Genomic DNA, 21,780 nt, shown 5'->3' on the forward strand with positions numbered 1-21,780 from the left:
TAAGGGGCTTTGGCTAAAGCCGTTACTTACAAATCAGGCTGAGTATCAGTTTTTTACTGGGTAGCCTTTTTTTTACTGGGTGGTACAACATGCACAGTGCTTACTATGCACCAAACTTTGTACGAAGTACTTTGTAAGTATTATCTCATTTAACTCTCTCACTTACTCTAAGAAGGTTCCGTTATCCCCATTTTAAGATTAAACGAATGAGACACAAAGTCCAAAGACACATAGCCAGCAAATAGACACTGGAAACCAGGCAATCTGGACCCACCGTTCCTGGTCTAAACTATTAATGGTAGACACCAATCTCTCCTTTAAAAGCTCCCCAAGTGACTTACCTGATCAATTTAATCAGAGTACTTCAAAGTTTTTTTAAATCTCAATTCTAAAATTCTACGATCCTGCTTTATCATTTCCTTATCGTTCCTTGTCTTATCAATTCCTTGGGGGTAATATTGTTCAATATTTGGGGCTCGTAGGAAAACTCCTAGTGAGAAGTCAGATTGTGAATGATGGATGCCTTCCACAAATGTGATCTTGGATCATCTTTTATCAGCACAAAATATGAGCTGTTTCAGCAGGTACATATTTACCCCAGCTACCCAAATAAATTATAGAGTAAAGGAATCAGTCGAGTGACATGTTAAAGATTTCATATAAATTGATTCCACTTTCTGCCATCATTTCAGTGTGAAGAGATCAAGAGGCAGAAAGGGCAGGAGAATCTAAAAAGAGACTGGAGGGCTGGCCCCATGGCCGAGTGGTTAAGTTCGCGTGCTCCGCTGCAGGCGGCCCAGTCTTTCGTTGGTTCGAATCCTGGACGCGGACATGGCACTGCTCATCAAGCCACGCTGAGGCGGCGTCCCACATGCCACAACTAGAAGGACCCACAACGAAAAATATACAACTATGTACTGGGGGGCTTTGGGGAGAAAAAGGAAAAGATTAAAAAAAATTAAAAATCTTAAAAAAAATAAATGAATAAAAAATAAATAAATAAAAGAGACCGGAAGATGGAGCAGGTCTTTGGAGGCCTGTCTCTTTGAGGACCCAGTCCTCCATTTCAAAGTCTGGAAGAGAGAAATGATTTAATTTGCTATAATCATAAAAGTTGCCTTGCAGAGTGGGTGTGTGGACCCTCTGAGTCCTCTAACAGGTGATAGAAGGTTGTAATAAAGAGGGGGAAATGAAGCATCAAAAAGAAGGTGTCACAAAAGATCAAAAGACAAGATCAAGAATATTGAAGGGAAAGGGGGAAGAAGGTTAGCAAGTAACTGGCCCCAGTCCTTCCTAAGTTACCTTGGTGATGGTAGAGCTAGAAGAGAGCCAGAGAAGGGAAATTATATACTGATATTATATATACAAGCTACTGTTTTAAGCATTTACTGGCAGAACAAACAAGCCTACAGTCTAATGAGTCACTGGGCTGTTCCACCCACAATTGCACAGAAACTCTCCTGGTGTGGGAGCCAACATGAGCACCCCCATGGAACAGGTTCTCTTGCTGTGGATCAGCTGGGGACACAGACACATAATCCCAAACCCTACCTTGTATACGATCTTACTCCTGCTATCTGTGAGGTCCAGTTGGATGGCAATATAATCAATGTTGGGAGAAGGGGGATCCATATGTTGATATCGAAGCCCCATCAACAGGAACTCCTCACAGCTCACTTTGAGACTTCCTATTTTCTTCAGTCCCAGGGTACAGCTTCCACCTGGACACCTCAGTTCTGTTCCCAATTCTAGAATGTACAGCATTGAATTGAGACAGTTACTTCAACATTAATGATTGTAAAATTCAAAAACCAATCCTCCCTCCCCTGGATACTTATTCAAACCTCTTGCTGCCCCAAGAATACTCATGTGTACCCTCCAATCATGTGAGTGGGTTGTCATTATTCTGAAAGCCTGTCATTTCCTTTACTGAAAAGAACAGTTGACCAGTTGTCTCATCGGGCCCTTGCCCACCAAAAGTTACTGAGAGAGAAAACAATAAAATGTATTTTCTGGTGCTTGAACATCTCTGACAAATAGGCTCATGGCTCACTGTAGGCCTTCTGTAGTCTAGCTCCAGTCTTCCTTTACAGCATCTGCTTCCATGTTTCCATCATGCAATGCTTACTAGACTATTCTACTTATTGAAATTCTCTTCCCATTGTGCTTGTCACACACTTGAATTCTGCGCATCTTTCCAGGTCCATTTAGTCTTTTTACTAAACCTTCCCTTAAACATTCTTTGACCACCTCAACCAACTTGCTTTCTCTCATTGAAAACCATAATCATCTCTCCAATAGTCTTCACGGCTCTGCCAAACCGCATTTTTCACTTTTGTAGGGTATATGATACTCATAGTCCACCTATTTTTTGAGTAGTCTTTTGTACATTTCCCTCATGGACAAAAGTGGGTATTCTACTTCTTCACCAGATGGTTGGGAAGACTAAATAAGATGACTTATGTGAAAGCATGTCTTTAGCTATAAATTGCTGTCCAAATTCAACATATTATATCCCCTATATATCTCGGTCTTCCCATAGTGCCTAGAACACTATTATGCATACAGGAGGTGCCCAAAATACACTGATTAAACGAATAACAGAAGGAATGTTATCCATCAACACTTCCTGATTTAAACCATGGCTACTTCTCATCAGTTCTACCTCAAACCTGTTTATAATCCAATAATACTTAATAAATCCACCAACTACTTTTACTACCACTGCCATTGCTACTATTAATAATAACAGCTGACAATGACTGAGCACTTGCTATGAGCCAGACACTGTGTGAAGCACTCCATGCATGTGCATGTCATTTACTCCCATTTACACATCCCTATGGAGTGATCACTCTCCTTGCCCTTTGCACAAAGGCTAAGTAAAAGGTTAGGAAACCTTTACTTGGGTTCAGGAACTTGCCTAAAGTCTCACAGGAAATAGGTAGTTTTCAAACCCATGTCTTTCTGATTACAAAGTCCATACTCTTAACCACTAACCTACATTTTTCAACAAGCTACAAATTATATTAAGTAAAACTCTTTGTCATCGTGGAAGATGACCATTTACAGCTATTTTTGTCAGTTTAGTAACATTCAGATAAGTATTAAAACGTATCATACGAGACTCAGGGAAAAAACTGTGTGGCTGATCTCCACGATGTTCTCCTGGCTGGGGCTCCACCAGAACCATCTGGCCATGGGCCGGCAGCAGAGTTCCCAAAGGGTCCAGCCTGACTGTACATTCCAGGCTGGCTGTCCTATCATAATCAAATCTGAGCAGGTTCTTGTCAATGGCTCTGGACAGGCCATAGAATTCAGACACCTCCAGCACATTGTTACTCATACGGATGATGTTACAGTCTGGTTCCAGGAGATAGACCCGCAGGATAAAGGTTTCCATGAAGGTGTCTGTCTCAGTAAATCTGTGGAGAGAACAGAGCAAAAGTAGTATTTATTGGTGCTCAGGTCCTTCTGATACCTGTGTACTTGCATGGCTTAAAGCTTAAGGATTGGCCTTCACAAAATTTTGTATATTGGGTAGAATTTGGATTTTGTTTCATATTCTACACTCAACCTCTCTGTTCTTCTCCCTTCTTCTCTTTATCTTGGTGTCAACTCCTTTTTCTGCCACTTCCCTCTCCAATGATCTTTCTTTCAACACCATCTCTCAAATCCATCATCGCTACTGATATTTAATGACTGCTGTGAGCTCAGAGTGTCAATTCTAGCATATGTGTAATTTAAGAGAATCAAGCTTGTATAATTCTTGGATTGACTTTTAATTCAGGAGTGAACGGGGTGAGGAGTCTCGGAAGCATCAAGGCCTTTTTTGCTTTTCAGAAATGCCACTACATAAGACGTCATTTATAGTCCAGTTTGGGTGTCCAGCTCATTGCGGGGCACATAAAGGGTGTTCAGTGATTGTTACTTCCATCCCCTCCCTTACCTTAGTGACCACATCCTCAGGATGTTTGCAGAGAGTAATAAAGATGGGTTGTCAGTCTTTTTTGAAGGAGAAAATTAATGAGTGATGGATGTGCATCAATAATGCAGCTCCTAATTGACGAGCTTTTCTTATGATCCAGGCATGTGCTAAACTCTTTACAAAGAGTATTTCATCCAATCTTCCTAGGAACCCATGGTAGACATTGTTAATCCCACTTTACAGATAAGGAAACTGAGGCATAGAGAGGTCAAGTAGCTTGCCAAAGGGGCTGGAGAGGAGGTAAGAGGGGAATAAACATGCTCCCCGATCTTCTGCCTCCAACTTCTCTGATTACAGTCATGCGTCACTTAAGAACAGGGACATGTTGTGAGAAATGCATCATTAGGCGATTTCATTGTTGTTTGAAGACCATAGAGTGCACTTACACAAACCTAGATGGTATGGTCTACTACACTCCTAGGCCATATGGTACTAATCTTACGGAACCACCGTTGTATACACAGTTTGTCATTGACCAAAACGTTGTTATGTGATGCATGGCTATATTCTATTTTAAACGTTCTCAAGACCAAGAAGTATGACAGCTCCCCTAACTCTGCCCTTTCTGAGTGCTCCTCCACCCTCTCCGGCTCTTAGAAACTCAAGGAAGAAATGGGAGCAGCCAGAATTCTTCAGTTTCGTCCTAACTTATCACCAGGCTAGCTCTCTGAAGTTGTTTTTTAGCTCTAACATCTTAGAAAGATCAAATAGCTCTGTATGCGATTGTATAGCTTCCTAAGGAATCCTTGGGTGTGATCACATTTTGTGAGCCCAGCCTTTTGTTCATGCCTCTCTTTTGGCACTTGTCATTCAGCATCACAATTAGCTACCCGTATTTTGCACCAGAGTATGAGCACCAAGAGTCTGTGGATCCTCATCCTTGTGTTTCCTGTGCCCAGCACAGGGCCTGACCTATAGTAGGTGATCATAAGTGTTTATAGAATGATTCACGCTTCCAATGTCCTCTACAAAACTCTTTTGTATTAGTCTAGTGCTTATGGGAAATTTACACTGAAGTATTTTAGCCAAATATTCATAAAACCAATAAAAACCAAGTAAAAAATTATCTACAGATCTACTCCACCTCTTCTCAGTGAGCAACACCAAAAGCGTGAGCTTAATTTTTAAATTAAATTTTTATTGAGATATAATTCACATACCATAACGTTCACCTTTTTAAGGTATACAACTCAGTGGTTTTTAATATATTCACAGGGTTGTGAAACCATCATGACTCTCTAATTCCAGAACATTTTCATCACCCCAAAAAAGAAATCCTTAACCACGAACAGTCACTCCACATTCAACCCTCCCTCAGCCCCCAGCAACCACTACATACTTTCTGTTTTTGTGGATTTGCCTTTTCTGTACATCTCATATACAATACATGACCTTTTGTGTCTGGCTTCTTTCACTTAGCATAATGGTTTCTATGTTCATCCATGTTGTAGCATGTATCATTACTTCATTCCTTTTTACGGCCAAAAAATATTCCACTCAATGAATATAGCACCTTTTGTTTATACATTCATCAGTTTGATTGGTTCCCCTTTTTGGCTATTATGAATAATGCTGCAATAAACATTTGTGTACAAGTTTATGTGTAAACATAAATTTTTATTTCTCTTGCATATACGCCTAGGTGTGGAACTGCCAGGTCATATGGCCACTCTGTTTAATTTTATAATTGATTTTTAAAACATTTTTATTATTTAATATGTTTAAAAATCGAAGATACCGCACTTCTTATAACTAAGCAGCAGATAATCAAAAAGAAGAATTTCATTGAATTTTGGAATATATTTTCCTCCTAATTCTCATTAAGAATTTGTAGTTTGTTACAAAAAACAAACAACTCAATCAAAAAGTGGGCAGAAGTCATGAACAGACATTTTTCCAAAGAAGAGACACAGATGGCCAATAGGCACATGAAAAAATGCTCAAAGTCACTAATCATCAGGGAAATGCAAATAAAAACTACACTTAGATACCATCTTACATCCATTAGAATAGCTACAATCACCAAGACAAATAACAACAAATGTTGGAGAGGTTGTGGAGAAAAGGGAACCCTCATCCACTGCTGGTGGGAATGTTAACTGATACAGCCATCATGGAAAACAGTATGGAGATTTCTCAAAAAATTAAAAATAGAATTACCATATGACCCAGCTATCTCACTACTGGGTATTTACCCAAAGAACTGGAAATCAACAACACAAGGAGACTTATGCACCCCTACGTTCATTGTAGCATTATTCACAATAGCCAAGATGTGGAAGCAACCCAAGTGCCCACTGACGGATGATTGGATAAAGAAGATGTGATATATATATACAATGGAATACTACTCAGTCATAAAAAAGACAAAATCGTCCTATTTGCAACCACATGGATGAAGTTTGAGGGCATCTTGTCAAGTGAAATAAGCCAGACAGAGAAAGACAAACACCATATGATTTTACTTATATGTGGAATATAAACAAACTTACGGACAAAGAGAATAAATTAGTGGTTACCAGACGAAGGGGGGTGGAGGGTGGGCACAAGGGGTGAAGGGGCATACTTATATGGCGTATGACAAATAATAATGTACAACTGAAATCTCACTATGTTATAAGCTATTATGACCGCAATAAAAAAAAAAAGAATTTGTAGTTTGTAATTCCATTGCCCATCACGAGTGGGGGGCCGGATCACCAGAGATACTTGTAAAAGAACTCTAAAGGGAAAGAGGGTAGGGCTAATCATTTGCCATAGAAAAGCCACCAGGAAGATGACACAAATAAAGATAATTGAAAGCTGGCTACAATTCTTGCCTCACCCACTCAGGTCTCCAGTTTCTTACTTTCTTGTTTGCAATCTAGTAACCCTGCTCACGATAATATCACCCACAGAAAAATCCCTAAGAAGTACACAGAAGGGTTATCTGGCAAAGATGAGCAATGCTCCTGTGCTGCTTACCTGTAAAGTCTAAGCTTTACTGTGTCTTCATGGAGAAGTGGGCAGCCATTGTGAACATACTTTACTTCATTGGGAAGGAAATGGCAGTCAAAGACCTAGTTCACACGAAGAAATGGATAAACATCAGTGAGAAAATGGGTACAAGATTTCATTTGTCCAGCAGTAAATTTCTTCCTGGATAAATTATGATCTGTTAGTGGTGTGTGTGTACGTGTGTGTGTGTTTTAACCATCACCACCTCTACCCACCCCCATGCTCACTCACAATCCTGCTTATACAGCTGTGTCTTGTTTTGAGAAAATCTAAATCATGAAAATCCAAGCAGATCAGCAGATAAATTAAGGAGTGATTCTCTCTCTAAATAACTATCTTTTTACAGTCTATAGTGCATTTAAAATATAGTTTCACTTTTCAAAATGTTATTTACCCATACCCTTCAGGGATTCATAGCAATTGAGGTAGAGAGGTCTACCTGTGTGTGTGCGTGACAAGGCCTGCCTTACCCCACACAGAAACACACCGTATTAGTTCTGTATATATTCTTTCTTCTCCTTTTATTTCTGTCTTTTTGGAATAGTGTTTTTATATTCAAAAATGAAGCCACTGATTATGGACATTATTGTGGTTGATCAGAGCTGAACGTGACTCACAGTCATTTCTCATAGACTTGTGAAAGACTGTTTTTATTAGTTATGTAATAGCAGAAATGGTTAATGAGACAAATAGGCATCTAAAGGCAATTTCCACTATTCAAATAAAATTATAATTAACCATATCACCTCTCTCAGAACTTCTAAGGAAATTGCTAGCTACTATATTTTGGGAACCTGAGGTGTTTTTGTTTTTGTTTTTGTTTTGGTGAGGAAGATTGGCTCTGAGCTAACATCTATTGCCAATCTTCCTCTTTCGCTTGAGGAAGATTGTCGCTGAGCTAACATCTATGCCAATCTTCCTCTGTTTTGTATGTGGGATGCTGCCACTGCATGGCTTGATGAGTGGTGTGTAGGTCTGTGCCTGGGATCCAAACCTGTGAACCCCAGGCCTCCAAAGTGGAGTACATGTACTTAACTACAACGTCACCAGGCTGACCCCAGGAAATGCTAGTTTTTAAAAGAAGAATTTTCTCTTCCAACCACACCAAGACCCTCATTCTGCTCAATCTTACTTGGTAGAGTTCTAAGAAATACCCTTGAGGTATTCACTCATCGTCCCTGTTGTGTTCATGGTGTTTATTCTCTGCAGCCTCAAACGCTTACAGACAACACAATCCTCTCTAAGAAGACTTTAGCACTAATACAAATGATCTTCCTTTCCCACAGACATCATTGGTTCCTCTTTCTAATTGACAAGGAAGGAGATAAAGGGAAGACCTTCCCCATATCATTGACAAATACTCATGGTAATAAAGAGACAATCTGCTTTGTTAAAAGAAACATCTGTTTTATGTTTCGTAATATGTTTTCCTTTTATAAAAGGCGACAACCGTAATTGTCCATAAATTTACTAACTAAAACAAAGGAGAGCTAAATCCTTTCCTAATTACTGTCTAGCTTTGTTTTTTTCCACTTCAACTGCTTTTCAATTACAATTTATAATTAAATTGTCACACATTCCTAACTCATTACTCACTTTAATGACAGTGAACTGGTTCAAACTAGAGAGATTTTTCTCACCGCTGTGTTTCCTATTCAAAAGAGCAAGATCAGCACTAAACTGGGGTGCTTTTCCACCCGGGAAATTCTTGCTTTGGGGCAGGTGTGAGAAGTGCTGTGTGTGAGGAAGCCTTGTCCTAAAACATGAGGAAAACATATTGCCATCAGCCTTATCTAATTGACTATATCAAGAGGGTTATCTAAACAGAAGGTACTGGTGTGCGCCAATGGAAATCCCTTCCCAAATATCCAACAGGAAATGAACCTGTTGGTCCTAAGACAAACTTCAGTAATGAAATGAAAACACTAATTGAACAGATGTTAAACAAAACATTTTCTGTGCAAATCAAACCAAACTGTTCCTTACACAGCAGGGTGTCGTTAATACTGTTGTCTCACTAGAAATGGGATCACATAAGCCTTCCTTTCAACTTACTAGTAAGCTCTGTTAAAGAATAATCTTTAGGCTTTGTGTGTGTGTGTGTTTGTGCGTGCGGGTGCGCACGCGTATGTGGGTACACGTGCATGCACTTGGTTATGTTTAATTTCAAAAACTCCATAAGAAAGAAATCCCTGAAAAGGGCTGAATCAGCCTAGATTCAAAAGAAGTGCACAGACCAAAAAAGCAGACTTTACTTGGGAATTTTGTTTTTGTTGAAATTATCGTAATAAAAAAATAGGAAGGTCACCCGGCAGTTTGAGAAACAAAGTTTTCCGGATATATAGATTTCTTCATGGTACAAAGTTCTAATATTTGACAAAAAAGTGATGAAACGCTACATTTTAATGCACTCCTTTTAAACAGAGTAAATTTTAGAAGGTATAAATCACATATCTACTTTAGGTGATGTAAATTGATTTGAGATGTCGGATTTACCTTGGGAAATACATGCAGTGAACATTCAGGACTCAGGGGTCTTTCTTGGGTTTTTTTAATGAAAAATAGGACTCTAGGGGCCCAGTGGGGATATTTGGAGCCCCATTCCCTTCCCTAGCAGTCCAGACTTTCCTAACGCAGCCAGGCATGTTGTTGTTTCTGTTCCATATTGTCTTTCTATCTGGATTTTTGCCTTAAAAGCAGAGAAAGAGTGCTAAGAAATCCTCTTGAGGTATTCACACACCGTCGCTATTGAGTTCACCGGGTATAGCTTCTACCTTGTTACAGCTTCAAACATTTAAAAACTGGGTTTTTGCCTTAAAATCAGAGAAAGTTTGAGAAGGAGATGACTTGGAGATCTATTCCAACCCTTGATCTTTGTGACCAAATAAGGTTTTTTACCTAGTTTTAGTCACTTAGATCCCTTTTTGCTCTCCAGTGCCTCAGAGCAGGTCAAATGGTCAGGACCATTAAACATCACTGAAAATCTATAATGGAGACCATTCCATTACTCTCAGAAAAGGTGCCATATATGTTCAGAAGTCACAGGCTATTCGGGAGGGAGGGAGGCTACCCAGAGAGGCTGGGTTGAGTAATAGCACATCCTCCCCAATTTTCTTTCTAAGGAAGAAGTGAATAACAGGCTTTTGTTTTTCTCAGTGGAGTATGCATGCTTGGGGCCAGAGCTAAGTACTGCTGGGCCACAGGTTGCTCCAGCATTCTACAAGGAGGAATTTTTCTTCTCTTCTTCTCCCTCCATAAAATATTCAGCCTCATTTCTAAGTAAACGTTGAATCATTTTTTTTAAAATATATTGATTGGAAGGGATACCAAATTATCAGTTCACCAGCCTTTATAAGGCACCCTCATATATCTGTACAGCCCTGGGTCCTGCTTTATCAAGAACCTCAGTCCTCTAGGACTAGGGTCCTATCTTGCTGTTCCCCAAAATTCCAAGGGTTTGCTTTTGACCCCAGTCCCTGTAGTTGGATCTCTGTTTCCTGCAGCTGAGCTTATTCGTGTCACTACTCATCGCATCTGGTCTCCAGGTACGAGCTATCCCAGGTCTCTCCTTTTTCCTTGACTGATGGGTGCCAATCAAACACACTCTCAGAGTGCAAGTTATGTTGGGAGAAAGTGGAGAGGTGTTACAATTACCAAATACTTGGGAATCCAATGCCTTAGGACCTGGGGCCATTATTGTATACTAACATTTTTTCAATGCCCATCTGAAGCCCCGTGACTGACAAAAGAAAATCTCATGGGAAAATGGAGGGACATATTTGGTTACTACCACATCAGGAATATTCTCAGCGTGACAGCCCTCCATAGAATTCTGATGTGTTCCAGAATTAGACTATAACTTTAAGTGTGGTAAATGGAAAGTCTAGAGATGTCCATTTGAACTAGCATTTATCTAAGTCTCTTTAGTCCATCTCCACAACATCTAGTACCGCTTTTGAAGAACCTCATGGAATCTGTTTCTTTAGCCAAATGGAGAAGAAGAAAATTACAGTTCACAGTTCAGTAAATGGGAATGGTGCATTTTTCCAGAAACAGCAGCAGCATCCAGTGTTGAATATTCTCAAAATTGTTTGCATTGGGAGGAGAGTTAAGTCACAGTAGGAACAAGCAATAAAACCAGAAGCCATTTTCTGTTTTGTATGGAGATAAACTCCTACTTCAAGCAAATACAATATATGGCAATACAGACTTTTTAAAATCCAGTGAATTAGAAGGTAATTCTTCACCCTACCAAAGGATTGAGCATAGAATACTCTTAAATGACAAGGTCTCCAAGGTTTTGATGAAAGGAAAAAATTTTATGCAGACATTTTTGAAGAACAGTAAATATTTAAAGTGAAGTATCTTCATATCTCTTTTCCATGTCTCTTGCTTACTCAGGGGACGTTTTAAGTGATGTTAACAGAAGAAAATGTCTTCATTTTTTACTTTTGCCATTCTATGGTCACAAGTATGTCCTAAAAATCTTGAAATCCTGATATCTTATCCAAAGGCAACTTGACTAGCAATGGGTGAGATAATTTGGGACAGGAATAATCCTATAAAGACTAACCATGTCACACAATACTTCCCACTCCAATCCTTGGAAGGCTGTCCCTGTTTTCTCTCTCTCTCTCTCTCTCTCTCTCTGTCTCTCTCATAGAGTGGTGAGGCGTCTAAAATGGAGAGGTGTGAAATTCTCTTACATTGTGCCTTTTCCTGGATGATTAGCTGCTCTCTACCGTCAAGCAGCTGGTAGAATTTACAAAATTCTCTTCAATAAAAGAGGATAAATTGGGAAGACTTGTTGATTTGGTGCATTATTAATTAAAAAATGCATATACCTATATTAGTTTGAACCTGCCTTCCTCCAAAGGTGTTAGCACAAATAGGAGTAAATCCTGTTGATTTCATGGTGGTAATCCAAAACTAGCCAAGAACACTCAAAAACAGGTTTTACCAATATCAAATCATGATGTTGTACACCTGAAACTGAAATAATGTTGTATGTCAATTATACCTCGATTTAAAAAAAACTTTTAAAAAACAGGTTTTACCTCGCATAGGAAAACAGTACAATAGTATGTCTGTGAACTCCACCATTTCAAATTTAAACATCTTACAATACTCACTGTTGGTAGATTGAAAAGAGACCTTTTATATTTCTCATTTTCTCTCTCCCTCCCTCCCCCTCTCTGGCCCTCTCTCACACTCACACACTCACGTTCACAGACACCACTAAACAGAATATCTCGACTATGACCTACCTGTGGAGTGAGTTTCCCAACTCTCTGGGTTATTGGCTCATTCATCACAACTTCCACTTTGCAAGCATCTTTCTCTTTGGGAATGGCAAACTTCAGGTCATCTCCAGACAGGAAGGCGGAGCTGCCCTTCACCACCCTGACCCCACGGTTAGTGCTGACGAAGGTGGGGCTGGCCCAGCCTGGGAGCAGCAGCAGCAGCAGCAGCAGGGTGTTCAGCCCACCCCAGCTCAGGGAGCTCATGCTGACACTGGCCAACTGGTTTCGTCCACCAACGAAATCCCTTCAACAAAGGAGGGTTTCTGTGCTTCCTCGGGGGATGTCAGCTCATAGTCCAAGGGGCAGGGCAAAGGGTCCCGACAATGTGCCCCAAGATCTTAACATGTCCCTTTCATTTCAAACTCGGACAAGGAGGCCTTTCAGGCAATCCCAGGGGCTTTTAATAAAACTTGCTGATCCCTCCTGACAACGCCGGCAAGATTAATGTGCCTCCCCAGTGCTTTCTTAATCCTGCAAATGGGAGAAAGGGTTAGAGGAAAGGGAGAGAGAGAAACCAAAAGGTTTGTGTGGCTATTCGAAAGATCCCTACAGACAAAGGAACCTTTCAAGCAGCCTATAATTTAGCTAAATTAAAAACAAATAAACTAACTTGACCTCCAGGCCCATCTGAAAGGCGATGCAGCCATTTCATTACCCTGCCAGTAACTCCTGCTTCCGGACTCAACATGCCCCAGTCGGATGTCAGCTGTGTGGTCCAAAAGGAGCACGCCAGCCTCGCTGCCCAAGCACAGCGTTTGGTCCTCTGCGTTCAGAGAAAGCTCTTGAACTCTTTGCTTCTGTTTCCTCATTTGATATATGAGGACTATAATCTAATTTGTGTAAGAGAGCTGATAGAATTATTTACATGTTGTTGGAAAACACGATTAATTCCAAATCAATGCTATCCAAATAAGAAATAGGCTTAATAATTTGTCACATAGGCACAATTCTGACTTTTCTGGGCAATGGAGATGCCTAAGAAACGCTTGAGTGGAAATTGGGGAAAATATATATTTTTCCAAGTGAGCATAAGGGTTTTTGTTTATGTGTAACAGGGACCAAAAATAGAGAAACATGGCTTCAATATATACAGCTAACGACACAGTGGATGTACGTGCATATTTACATTATCTACAATGCTAATTACATTATAATGTACTGAATTAGCACAAATGGAGTCTTTGTTTCTATTTTAACCACCCAGAATTTCATCATTATTTCTCTGTGTTCTATAAGAACAGAAACTATTTTATCCAAAATAAAATGTGTTGAAATATATCCTTAAACTCAATGTCTGATTAGCTGAACCAATGGTGGTTTATTATGCCCATGGAAAGCCCATCCATTTTAATAGTTTCTGTCCATGGATACTGAAGTAAACGTTTGTCAGAAGGGTGTGAACAGAAATGCCTCTATTATCCACAGCTAATCCATTAAAGGAAGACTCATTCTCTTGTCACTGTGTGAAACCTTTCACATCTGAGGTAGTGCATGACATGTGTCTCCCGACACCTGAGGGGGTGTACGCTTTACAGAGCAGCTTATTTTTTTTATGGTGTCAGTCCCCGAATAAAACAGTTCACACACTCCCACTGACCATGTTGCCCACACTCAGGCTAAATTAGGTTGGCTTATTTGTTCAAAAATGCAAATCTGGTTGTTAAACTTTCACAACAAAATCAAACTTTGTTTCTGTCAACCTTCAAAAACAGAAACCAGTTTAAGAGTCAAAGTGTTTATTTGGAATCAAAGAACTGCAATCCGGGGAGCAGAGATTCAGGTAGAAACCCAAGGGTGTCCCGCTGGGGAGTAAAAGTCAGGGGCTTTTAAAGGCAAAGAAGGGAGGTTGCATTACAAAGAATTTTAATTGGAGTTGAAGGCAGAAGCTAGTCTTGGCTAAACATTGATCGACTATTAACTCTAGCTTCCGAAAGTTCACAATCCTCAGTCTTTGTGATCAGGATATCTGTTCTGCTGACTTCTCAAACAATTGCTTGTAAAACAATTGCAGTTTTAGCCCAGATCAAAGGTTTGGCCCTGTCCAAGATTCAAGACAGCAAAGCGGTTCCTTTGGAAAGGCAGCTGCGTTTAAAACTGCTCCTCTATAGTCAATTTTGACATTTCTAGGACTTTACAATCTAACGCATTCCTCTTATCTCACTTCTTTTCTTTCACTGCTTCTTGCTAGAGTCCTAAACTTTTTAATATTGGGGAACCTATGGTCCAGTCCTTGGACCTGTTTTTTGTCCATACTCCCTCCCTAGTGCTCTCATTCCTTGGCTTTAAATACCACTTATATGTCATGAGTCCCAAATCTATATCTCTAACCTCCTCGCTTAACTCTAGATCGTAAGTGCAACTGTCTATTTGACAGCTCGACATGGGTATGTAATAGGCAAGTCGTACTTTGTGTAGCCAAAATTGAGCTCTTGGGCTTTCCTCCCTCAGTCTCCACTATCTCAGTTAATGGCAACTCCAACTTTTCAGTTGTTCTCTTGTTTGTCTCATACTCTACATCTAGATAAACAACAACAAAAAATCCTATTTGTTCATTGTGGTGGACAGACCTTAGAGAGACCTCCAATTCCAGCCCCGTAGTATCCAGAAGCTCCCTCCCCTTGAATGACAGCAGAACTTATGACACTTCCAACCAACAGAATAAGGCAAAGGTGATGGATGTCATGCCGTGATTACATTACATGATATATAAGACTCTCTCGGCAGACTGGAGCTAGAGGGTCTCCTGCTGAACTTGAAGAAGCAAGCCTCTAGAAGTCTACTGTCACAAGGAAAGAATTCTGCCAACAACCTGAACAAGCTTGGGAAAGATTCTTCCTAAATCAAGCCTCCAGATAAGAATGGATCCCAGCCAACACCTCGATTGCAGTCTGATGACAACCTGAAGCAGAGAACCCAGGTAAGCCATGTCTGGACTCCTGACCAGTGAAATCAGTGAGATAATAAATTTGTGTTGTTTTTAGGCACTAAGTTTGTAGTAATTTGTTTACACGGTAATATAAATTTAACTCTTGCTCAGTTCAAAACATATCTGGAATCCAACTATTTCTCACTACTTTCATTGTTATCACCCTGGTCCAAGCCACCACCAACTCTGCAGAATGATAGCAATAGCATCCTATTTGATGTCCCTGCTTCTTCTCTTGCTTCCCCTATAGGCATTCCTCAGCATGGCACCCAAGGTTCCCATTAAATGTTGCTTATATCATGTCAATTTGTGCCCCAAACCTCCAATGGCTTCTCATCTTAGAGTCAATGCTGAAGCTCTCCTGATGGCCTGTAAGGCACCACGGAATCTGTTTCTCCTTGCCTCTCTCATCTCCTGTTTGTCTTCCCTTTGCTCACTCTGTTTCAGCCACACCAGAATCTTTGCTTTGCCTCAAACAAATCATATCAATTTTCCCCTTCTCACCCCCTTCCCAAACCTTCCCACCTGCTTTTCCCCTCTGGCACAAACATTCTTCCCCCAGAATCCCTCTTTCTACCTCACCACTTTCAACTTTCCATCAAATATCACATTTGCAGTGTGGCCACACTTAACTACCCCGTTCAAATTATGATACTCTCATCCCCAGCATCCTTTTCTGCTTTGTTTTTAACCTTAGCACTTGTAACCATCTAACATAGTAGGTTTGCTTATTTACATAGGTCGCTGCCATCTCTCCCATGAAGGTGAGAATTTTTATCTTTTTTATTTGTGGATTTATCTTTATGATTCCCTCAACCCTTTTGCCCAGATTGAGGAGGCTGCCTTGCACATAAGGAACAGGGCCATGCCATAGGCTGGCGGAACTGCGAGCTAGAAGGAGACCAGGTCTCTGGGCCCTATGCAAAGCGGAGTCACCGTACCAGCCCATTCTTCCAGAATTTTACACGGCAGAGAATGTAAATTTCTTTCCTGTTTAACCCACTGTTATCTTGGGTTTGTTTTGTTACTCATGGCTGAACTTGAACTACTCTTTTAATAATCACCTTATTCTTCAAGTTTTTCTATTAACTTAGTCTAGTCACTAATCAGCTAAATATTGTAACTTCTTACCTAACAGCATATGGGGCCATAGCTCATTCTCTAATTGTCTCATGATAAGTCCTTAACTAGGAGATAAAGGCAAAGACCAAGATCCTAATGTTCATTGACCAGGAAGAGACCAGAGAAAAAGAGAAGGAAATCTATTTCTGTGGCTCCCTCTGCCACAGTGGTGTGAAAAGAATAGACTTGAATTCTGAAGATCTGGATTCTAATCTCGATTCTTATGATCAGTTTCCCCCCTCAAAAATGGGGCCATCCATTCTCCTTCTTCTGGTCTCCCCGTGAGAACAAATGAAATAATCCATATGGAAATATTTTCTTAATTATAAAGGCCCATACAAATGTAACATTATTATTACAAAATATATCAAAGGAATAAGAGAGTAAATCTTGTCTCAAGGAAAATAGACTAGCAAGACTGGTGCCTTGGTGAAGGCAGCAGAATTAGGTTCAGTGAAAGCCAAATTGAGTACATATTATTTGCATTCTAATTTTCTCTTTTTCTTCCTCATTGTCTTAAGACAGGATGTAGTAGTAAAAACTGAGTTCTAATATTTCAGAAACAACCTGAAGCAATACAAGTGGGAGGGAAAGAGCGTAAGAGTAACAATTTCCAAATTCAAAATCAAACAAAACTCCTCCTTCTATCAACTGGGGCTGGATGAAGTTTACAAAATTAGGCTCAATAAAGATCAAAAGAGTATGCTGTATTTATGGTTTATTTACATTCTCATTTTGCTCTTGTATTTTTCTCTTGGCGTTGGGAAACACCAAGTATGTGGACATTCCATGGAGAATATTGTTGTGATTTTTGCTTGAAGAAGGTGGCAGGGGAAGGGAAAGAGGAAAGGATTTGGATGAACAGACAAAGAGTGAAGGGGTGAAAAAAAAATAAACAAACAAACAAAACGCAGAACGGCAGCAAAGGAAATCAGGACTCGGAGTCACAAAAGATTTCACAGACAATGATGGGTCTTTTATCTCCCCCAAAATAAAATGGTAGTAATTGTCCTGTCTCTGATACAAAATTATGATATCCAGAGACAGCCAAAATTTACTTGACAACACTAATGGGAAGCCTAGCCCATCTTGAGATCTCCATTTTCTTGGTCCCAACTTAGGGCCGAGTCAGACCCTCAGAATCCGTCTGTCCACAGCTTGCTCTGATTGCCGACAGGGGTCAGCAGAATCAGTGGGGACATTTGGAAGTGGAAGCAGAAAGGGCACTTGGCTTGATGCCTCAAGGGAGCTTGTAAACTGGCTTTTAGCCTCATCAGACTTAATTTGACTCTGCAATAGAAACAAATCCTGTCTCTGCTTGCTTGAGTGGTTCAGCTGCTTCTCAGCATTTCGAAAGCCTCAAGTCGCGGCTACAAACCAGTTCTGCTCTTACAGACCATTTTCCCACAATTGCTTTTTTTCTTCACGTGGAAATCACGTATTCTAAGTATATCTGTACAAGCCAACTAAAATGGGTGAAAAGTTGTTCTGAAAAGTGGGAAAGCACCCTGCTTTGAGTTCTTCCTTATACAGATTCAAAAAAGCTTTCTTCCACCAAACTTTCTTCCTTGGTAATTTTCCTGAACAGAAGAAAATAATTTAATAACATTTTATCTGGTGGAGGGGAAATGTGAGCTAGTATTTATTTTATAATTACACATTCGGTTTAATCATAAGAGCATGTATTTTTCATGTTCCTAGAAACACGATACCCGTCACTTATCTGAGATAATCTGTGCACAACGAGAAAAAAACGGATCCCAGCTGTACTCCTAGGCTCTCTCTGTAATGGAAATTCTTGATGGTCGAGGGTAATGATGTGTCTGATGAGAATCATATCTACTATCACTTCTCTTTGTAGTTTTGCAATCGTAGCTACACAACACCGGGGAAGAGTGCCTTCCTCCTCCTGAGCCCAGATTCTATCAGATATCCACAATCAATCACAGCTTTGTTTGCTTGCCTTGCTGTTTGCAGAACTCCTATGTGGCCTGAAACATCTTCTCCTCAGTGTTCCACGTAGTTATTACCAATCAACTGAAGATGGTGTAAACAATGGAAACTTTTGTCTTTCCTGTGCCTGAGGCTATTAGCTCCTAACTCACAGTTTAGATCTCACAAGTACCCGAAAGTCATTTTTTTTTTTTTGGTGAGGAAGATAGGCCCTGAGCTAACATCTGTTGCCTGTCTTCCTCTTTGTTTTTCCCCTCCCGAAACCCCAGTTTATAGCTGCATATGCTAGCTGTAAGTCATTCTAGTTCTATGTGGGATGCCACCACAGATGGCTTGGTTAGTGGTGCGTAGGCCTGTGCCCAGAATCCAAACGGGGGACTCCCAGGCCACCAAAGCAGAGTGGGCAAACTTAACAATTCAGCCATGGCGCCGGCCCCGCAAAAGTCTTTAAGAAAGAAAATAAATTAATAGAGAAGTGGCATTTTAAGCAAAAAATAGCCAACTCAGGATGGACCCATTCCCGCCCACTCAAACACAGACTTTGATACGCTTGACTAGAATGGTAAAACCAGCGAGATTGTCTAAGTTTTACTCCACATCAAAATCTTTAAAATGCCAGTCAAAACGAACTTTTGAAGCCATCACAGAATTTCTTTTGATAGATTTTTTAATTATCATAATTTTCACCCAACTAATTTCCCAAGTAATTCATATAAATCGAATATAAAAGTTTCGATCATAAATTTGTAACTGAATACCATTATCCACAGGACAACTGGATTGGGTCCAAATCATATATAACATAAACTGATTCACTGAGAAGCAATGAATTGGAAATCAGGAGAACTGTATCCACAGGGAACCACTAGCTGTCTAAACTCAGAGAAAATGGTTCTCCTTTTTTGTGTTTTAGCTCAGGAAATTAGACTTAGATAGACTTTACCAAGGATTTCAGATCCACCGCCTCCTCTGGCCTTACCACCCCGAGACAGAGAAGTCTAATTGCTCCTTGTTAGAGGCAACAAGGAGTCCACATTCTGAGACTTGCCCAAAGTCACAGCTGGAAGCAGCAGAACCTGGGAGAAGGGGGCCTCTGGCACCCGAGTGAAGTGCTCTTCCCTCCTCTGTCCTGACAACCTGCTTCCTTGCCCTCCAACAGGGAGCAGCTGAGCCACACTCAGAAGAAGCCCCGGGAACACACAGACGTGAAGTAAGTTCTTCTCTTTCAAGAAGCTCCTAACCTCTTAAAGAAGATTTATTGTACAATGACCCCATGAGGGTGGAAAATCCTTGGTGATCTTGCCCAACATGGGATTTCCAGAATGAATTCTCTCAGACAGGGAGAATAGAATTGTGGATAAGAAAAACCCACTTGTGACTTCTAAGTTTTTTTTTTCTTTAACAAACAATTCTTAGTATCTTCCTTTTCTCATTTTTTATTACTAGTACTTTTTGCTTACTATATACAAGCACTGGGCTATATTCTTTATATGTATGTCTCCATTTATTTCTCACAACAAACTTAGGAAGCAGTTCCTAATTATTCTGATTTTATAAATAAACAGTGAGCTCAGGAAGTGAAATAATCGTAATAAAAACTAACATTGATTAAGTGTTTACTATGGGCTAGGTATTGTTCAAAGTATTTTACATATATTATCTTGTTTCATTCCTACAATGGTTTTAGGAGGTAGATAATGATTTTACGATTTGGAAAAGGAGGCACGAAGAGGTTAAGTAACTTGCCCAAGGTCATCAGTTTGACCCCAGAGTCTGTGTCCCTGTGATTGTAACCCAGTTTGCACTTCACCACTCTGTTACATGGCTTCCCATGACAACAAAATCGTACACTCTGCAATTGCTTCACTACCCCCGGTGTCTTTTTCCTACAGTATGCAAACTCTTTTTTTTTTTTTTTTTTAAGATTTTATTTTTCCTTTTTCTCCCCAAAGCCCCCCGGTACATAGTTGTGTATTTTTTTTTAGTTGTGGGTCCTTCTAGTTGTGGCATGTGGGATGCCGCCTCAGCGTGGCTTGATGAGTGGTGCCATGTCCGTGCCCAGGACTTGAACCGGCGTAACCCTGGACCGCCGAAGCGGAGTGAGCGAACTTAACCACTCGGCCACCAGCCTGGCCCCCAGTATGCAAACTCTTAACAACTTCCTTTATGGTTCCAGTCAGCAACCGATGACTGTTGTAGGAGTTAAAGTTTCCCGAGAGGCTATGTTCTCTCAAGCAAGTAGCTGTTACTTTAAGAGCATAGAATTAGCGCAGACGCTCTGTCTACCAACATCTTAGTGTCCCAACTCCTTCCTCCACAAGCACAGCTTAAAGACCTCGACGCAAACGGGCCGCTTCAAAACTCCAGTCTATTAAATCAATAAACCATGTGTTGATTTTCTTTATAATCCTCTACTTTGCAATTTTTTCTAAAGTGTAGTCTAAATCATAGAATGTATGGTTTAGGAGAAATTTTAGGAATCAACTAGTTCATATCCTTCATTCTATTTATAAATTGTTTTTTCCCATAACTTCCTTTTATGTGTGTAAAAGAAATTCATGCTCATTAACTAAAAGATAAAAACACAAAAACTTAAGGAAAAGGAAAAAATACACTTTCCCAACACCCAAAGAAAACACCTTTAGATTTTCATATGTATCTGTATGTATATACAGTTTTTAAACTTAATTAGAACCATACCACAAAAAGAGTTGTGTACCATTGTTTCCTATTAACCTAACCGTCTGTTCTAAGCATTTTCCATATTACTGAATATTCCTTGTGATCTTCTTTTTCGTCTCTGTACTGTCTGCGACACGGATATACTATGATATCTACAGTCATTCTGTTGTTACATTGAAGTAGTTACTACGTCAGTAGATTGTGATGAAAAATCCTTAGTTATAAAAATTAGTTTATTTTTCTAGTTCTTTACTCCTTATAGTTTTCTAGAAGTGGAATTATAAGATCAAAGGGTAGAAACTTATTTTGAGGCTCTCGATATGCAGGCTTTCTGGAAAGATGGTACTAACTTACACCCTTACCAGCTTTGTTCACTGCTGACATTCTATATCGTCCCCTTTCATCTTTACTCACTTCCCAAGTGAAATGTTGTGTCCTGTCACTATTTTAATTTACATTCCTTTGTTTACTGGAGATTTAGCTTTTTATTTTTTTTAATGCCCATTAACCATTTGTATTTTCTCTTCTAGAGCCTCTTCATTTTACAGAAGAAAGGAAGTGATAAATAAATGAAAAGCAATAGGATATATTGGAGTATATGAGGAAGCCATTTGGTTTAAAACTAATTTGGCTTGACCTTGTTTTTCCAAATGGGCCTGATGTGGCATCGTACACCTGCTTTAAATATTTACTATGTCCCAAAGACAGGAATGATGCCGCTAAATATAGGGATGTAACCCCCATATCGGCATTTCTTTAAGGATAAGCATGGCTTCTTAGGAACTAAGGATTAATTGCTGACCTACTGT

General features: G+C 39.9%; 1 protein-coding gene across 3 annotated transcripts in view; it reads right to left on the minus strand.

Annotated features, from left to right (window-relative positions):
- Positions 1 to 21,780, minus strand: part of FREM1 (FRAS1 related extracellular matrix 1) — a 145,797-nt gene that overhangs the window by 109,449 nt on the left and 14,568 nt on the right. For all 3 annotated transcript variants that reach the window (XM_046664862.1, XM_046664860.1, XM_046664861.1), the window contains exons 2-5: positions 12,253 to 12,759; positions 6,953 to 7,047; positions 3,124 to 3,425; positions 1,552 to 1,748 (exon numbers count right to left, since the gene is read on the minus strand). In XM_046664862.1, the coding sequence (XP_046520818.1) occupies positions 1,552 to 1,748; positions 3,124 to 3,425; positions 6,953 to 7,047; positions 12,253 to 12,492 (834 nt within the window). In that variant the 5' untranslated portion in view covers positions 12,493 to 12,759. The remainder of the gene's footprint in view (positions 1 to 1,551; positions 1,749 to 3,123; positions 3,426 to 6,952; positions 7,048 to 12,252; positions 12,760 to 21,780) is intronic.

This window comes from Equus quagga, chromosome 6, assembly GCF_021613505.1.
Source record: "Equus quagga isolate Etosha38 chromosome 6, UCLA_HA_Equagga_1.0, whole genome shotgun sequence".
Taxonomy (NCBI): domain Eukaryota; kingdom Metazoa; phylum Chordata; class Mammalia; order Perissodactyla; family Equidae; genus Equus; species Equus quagga.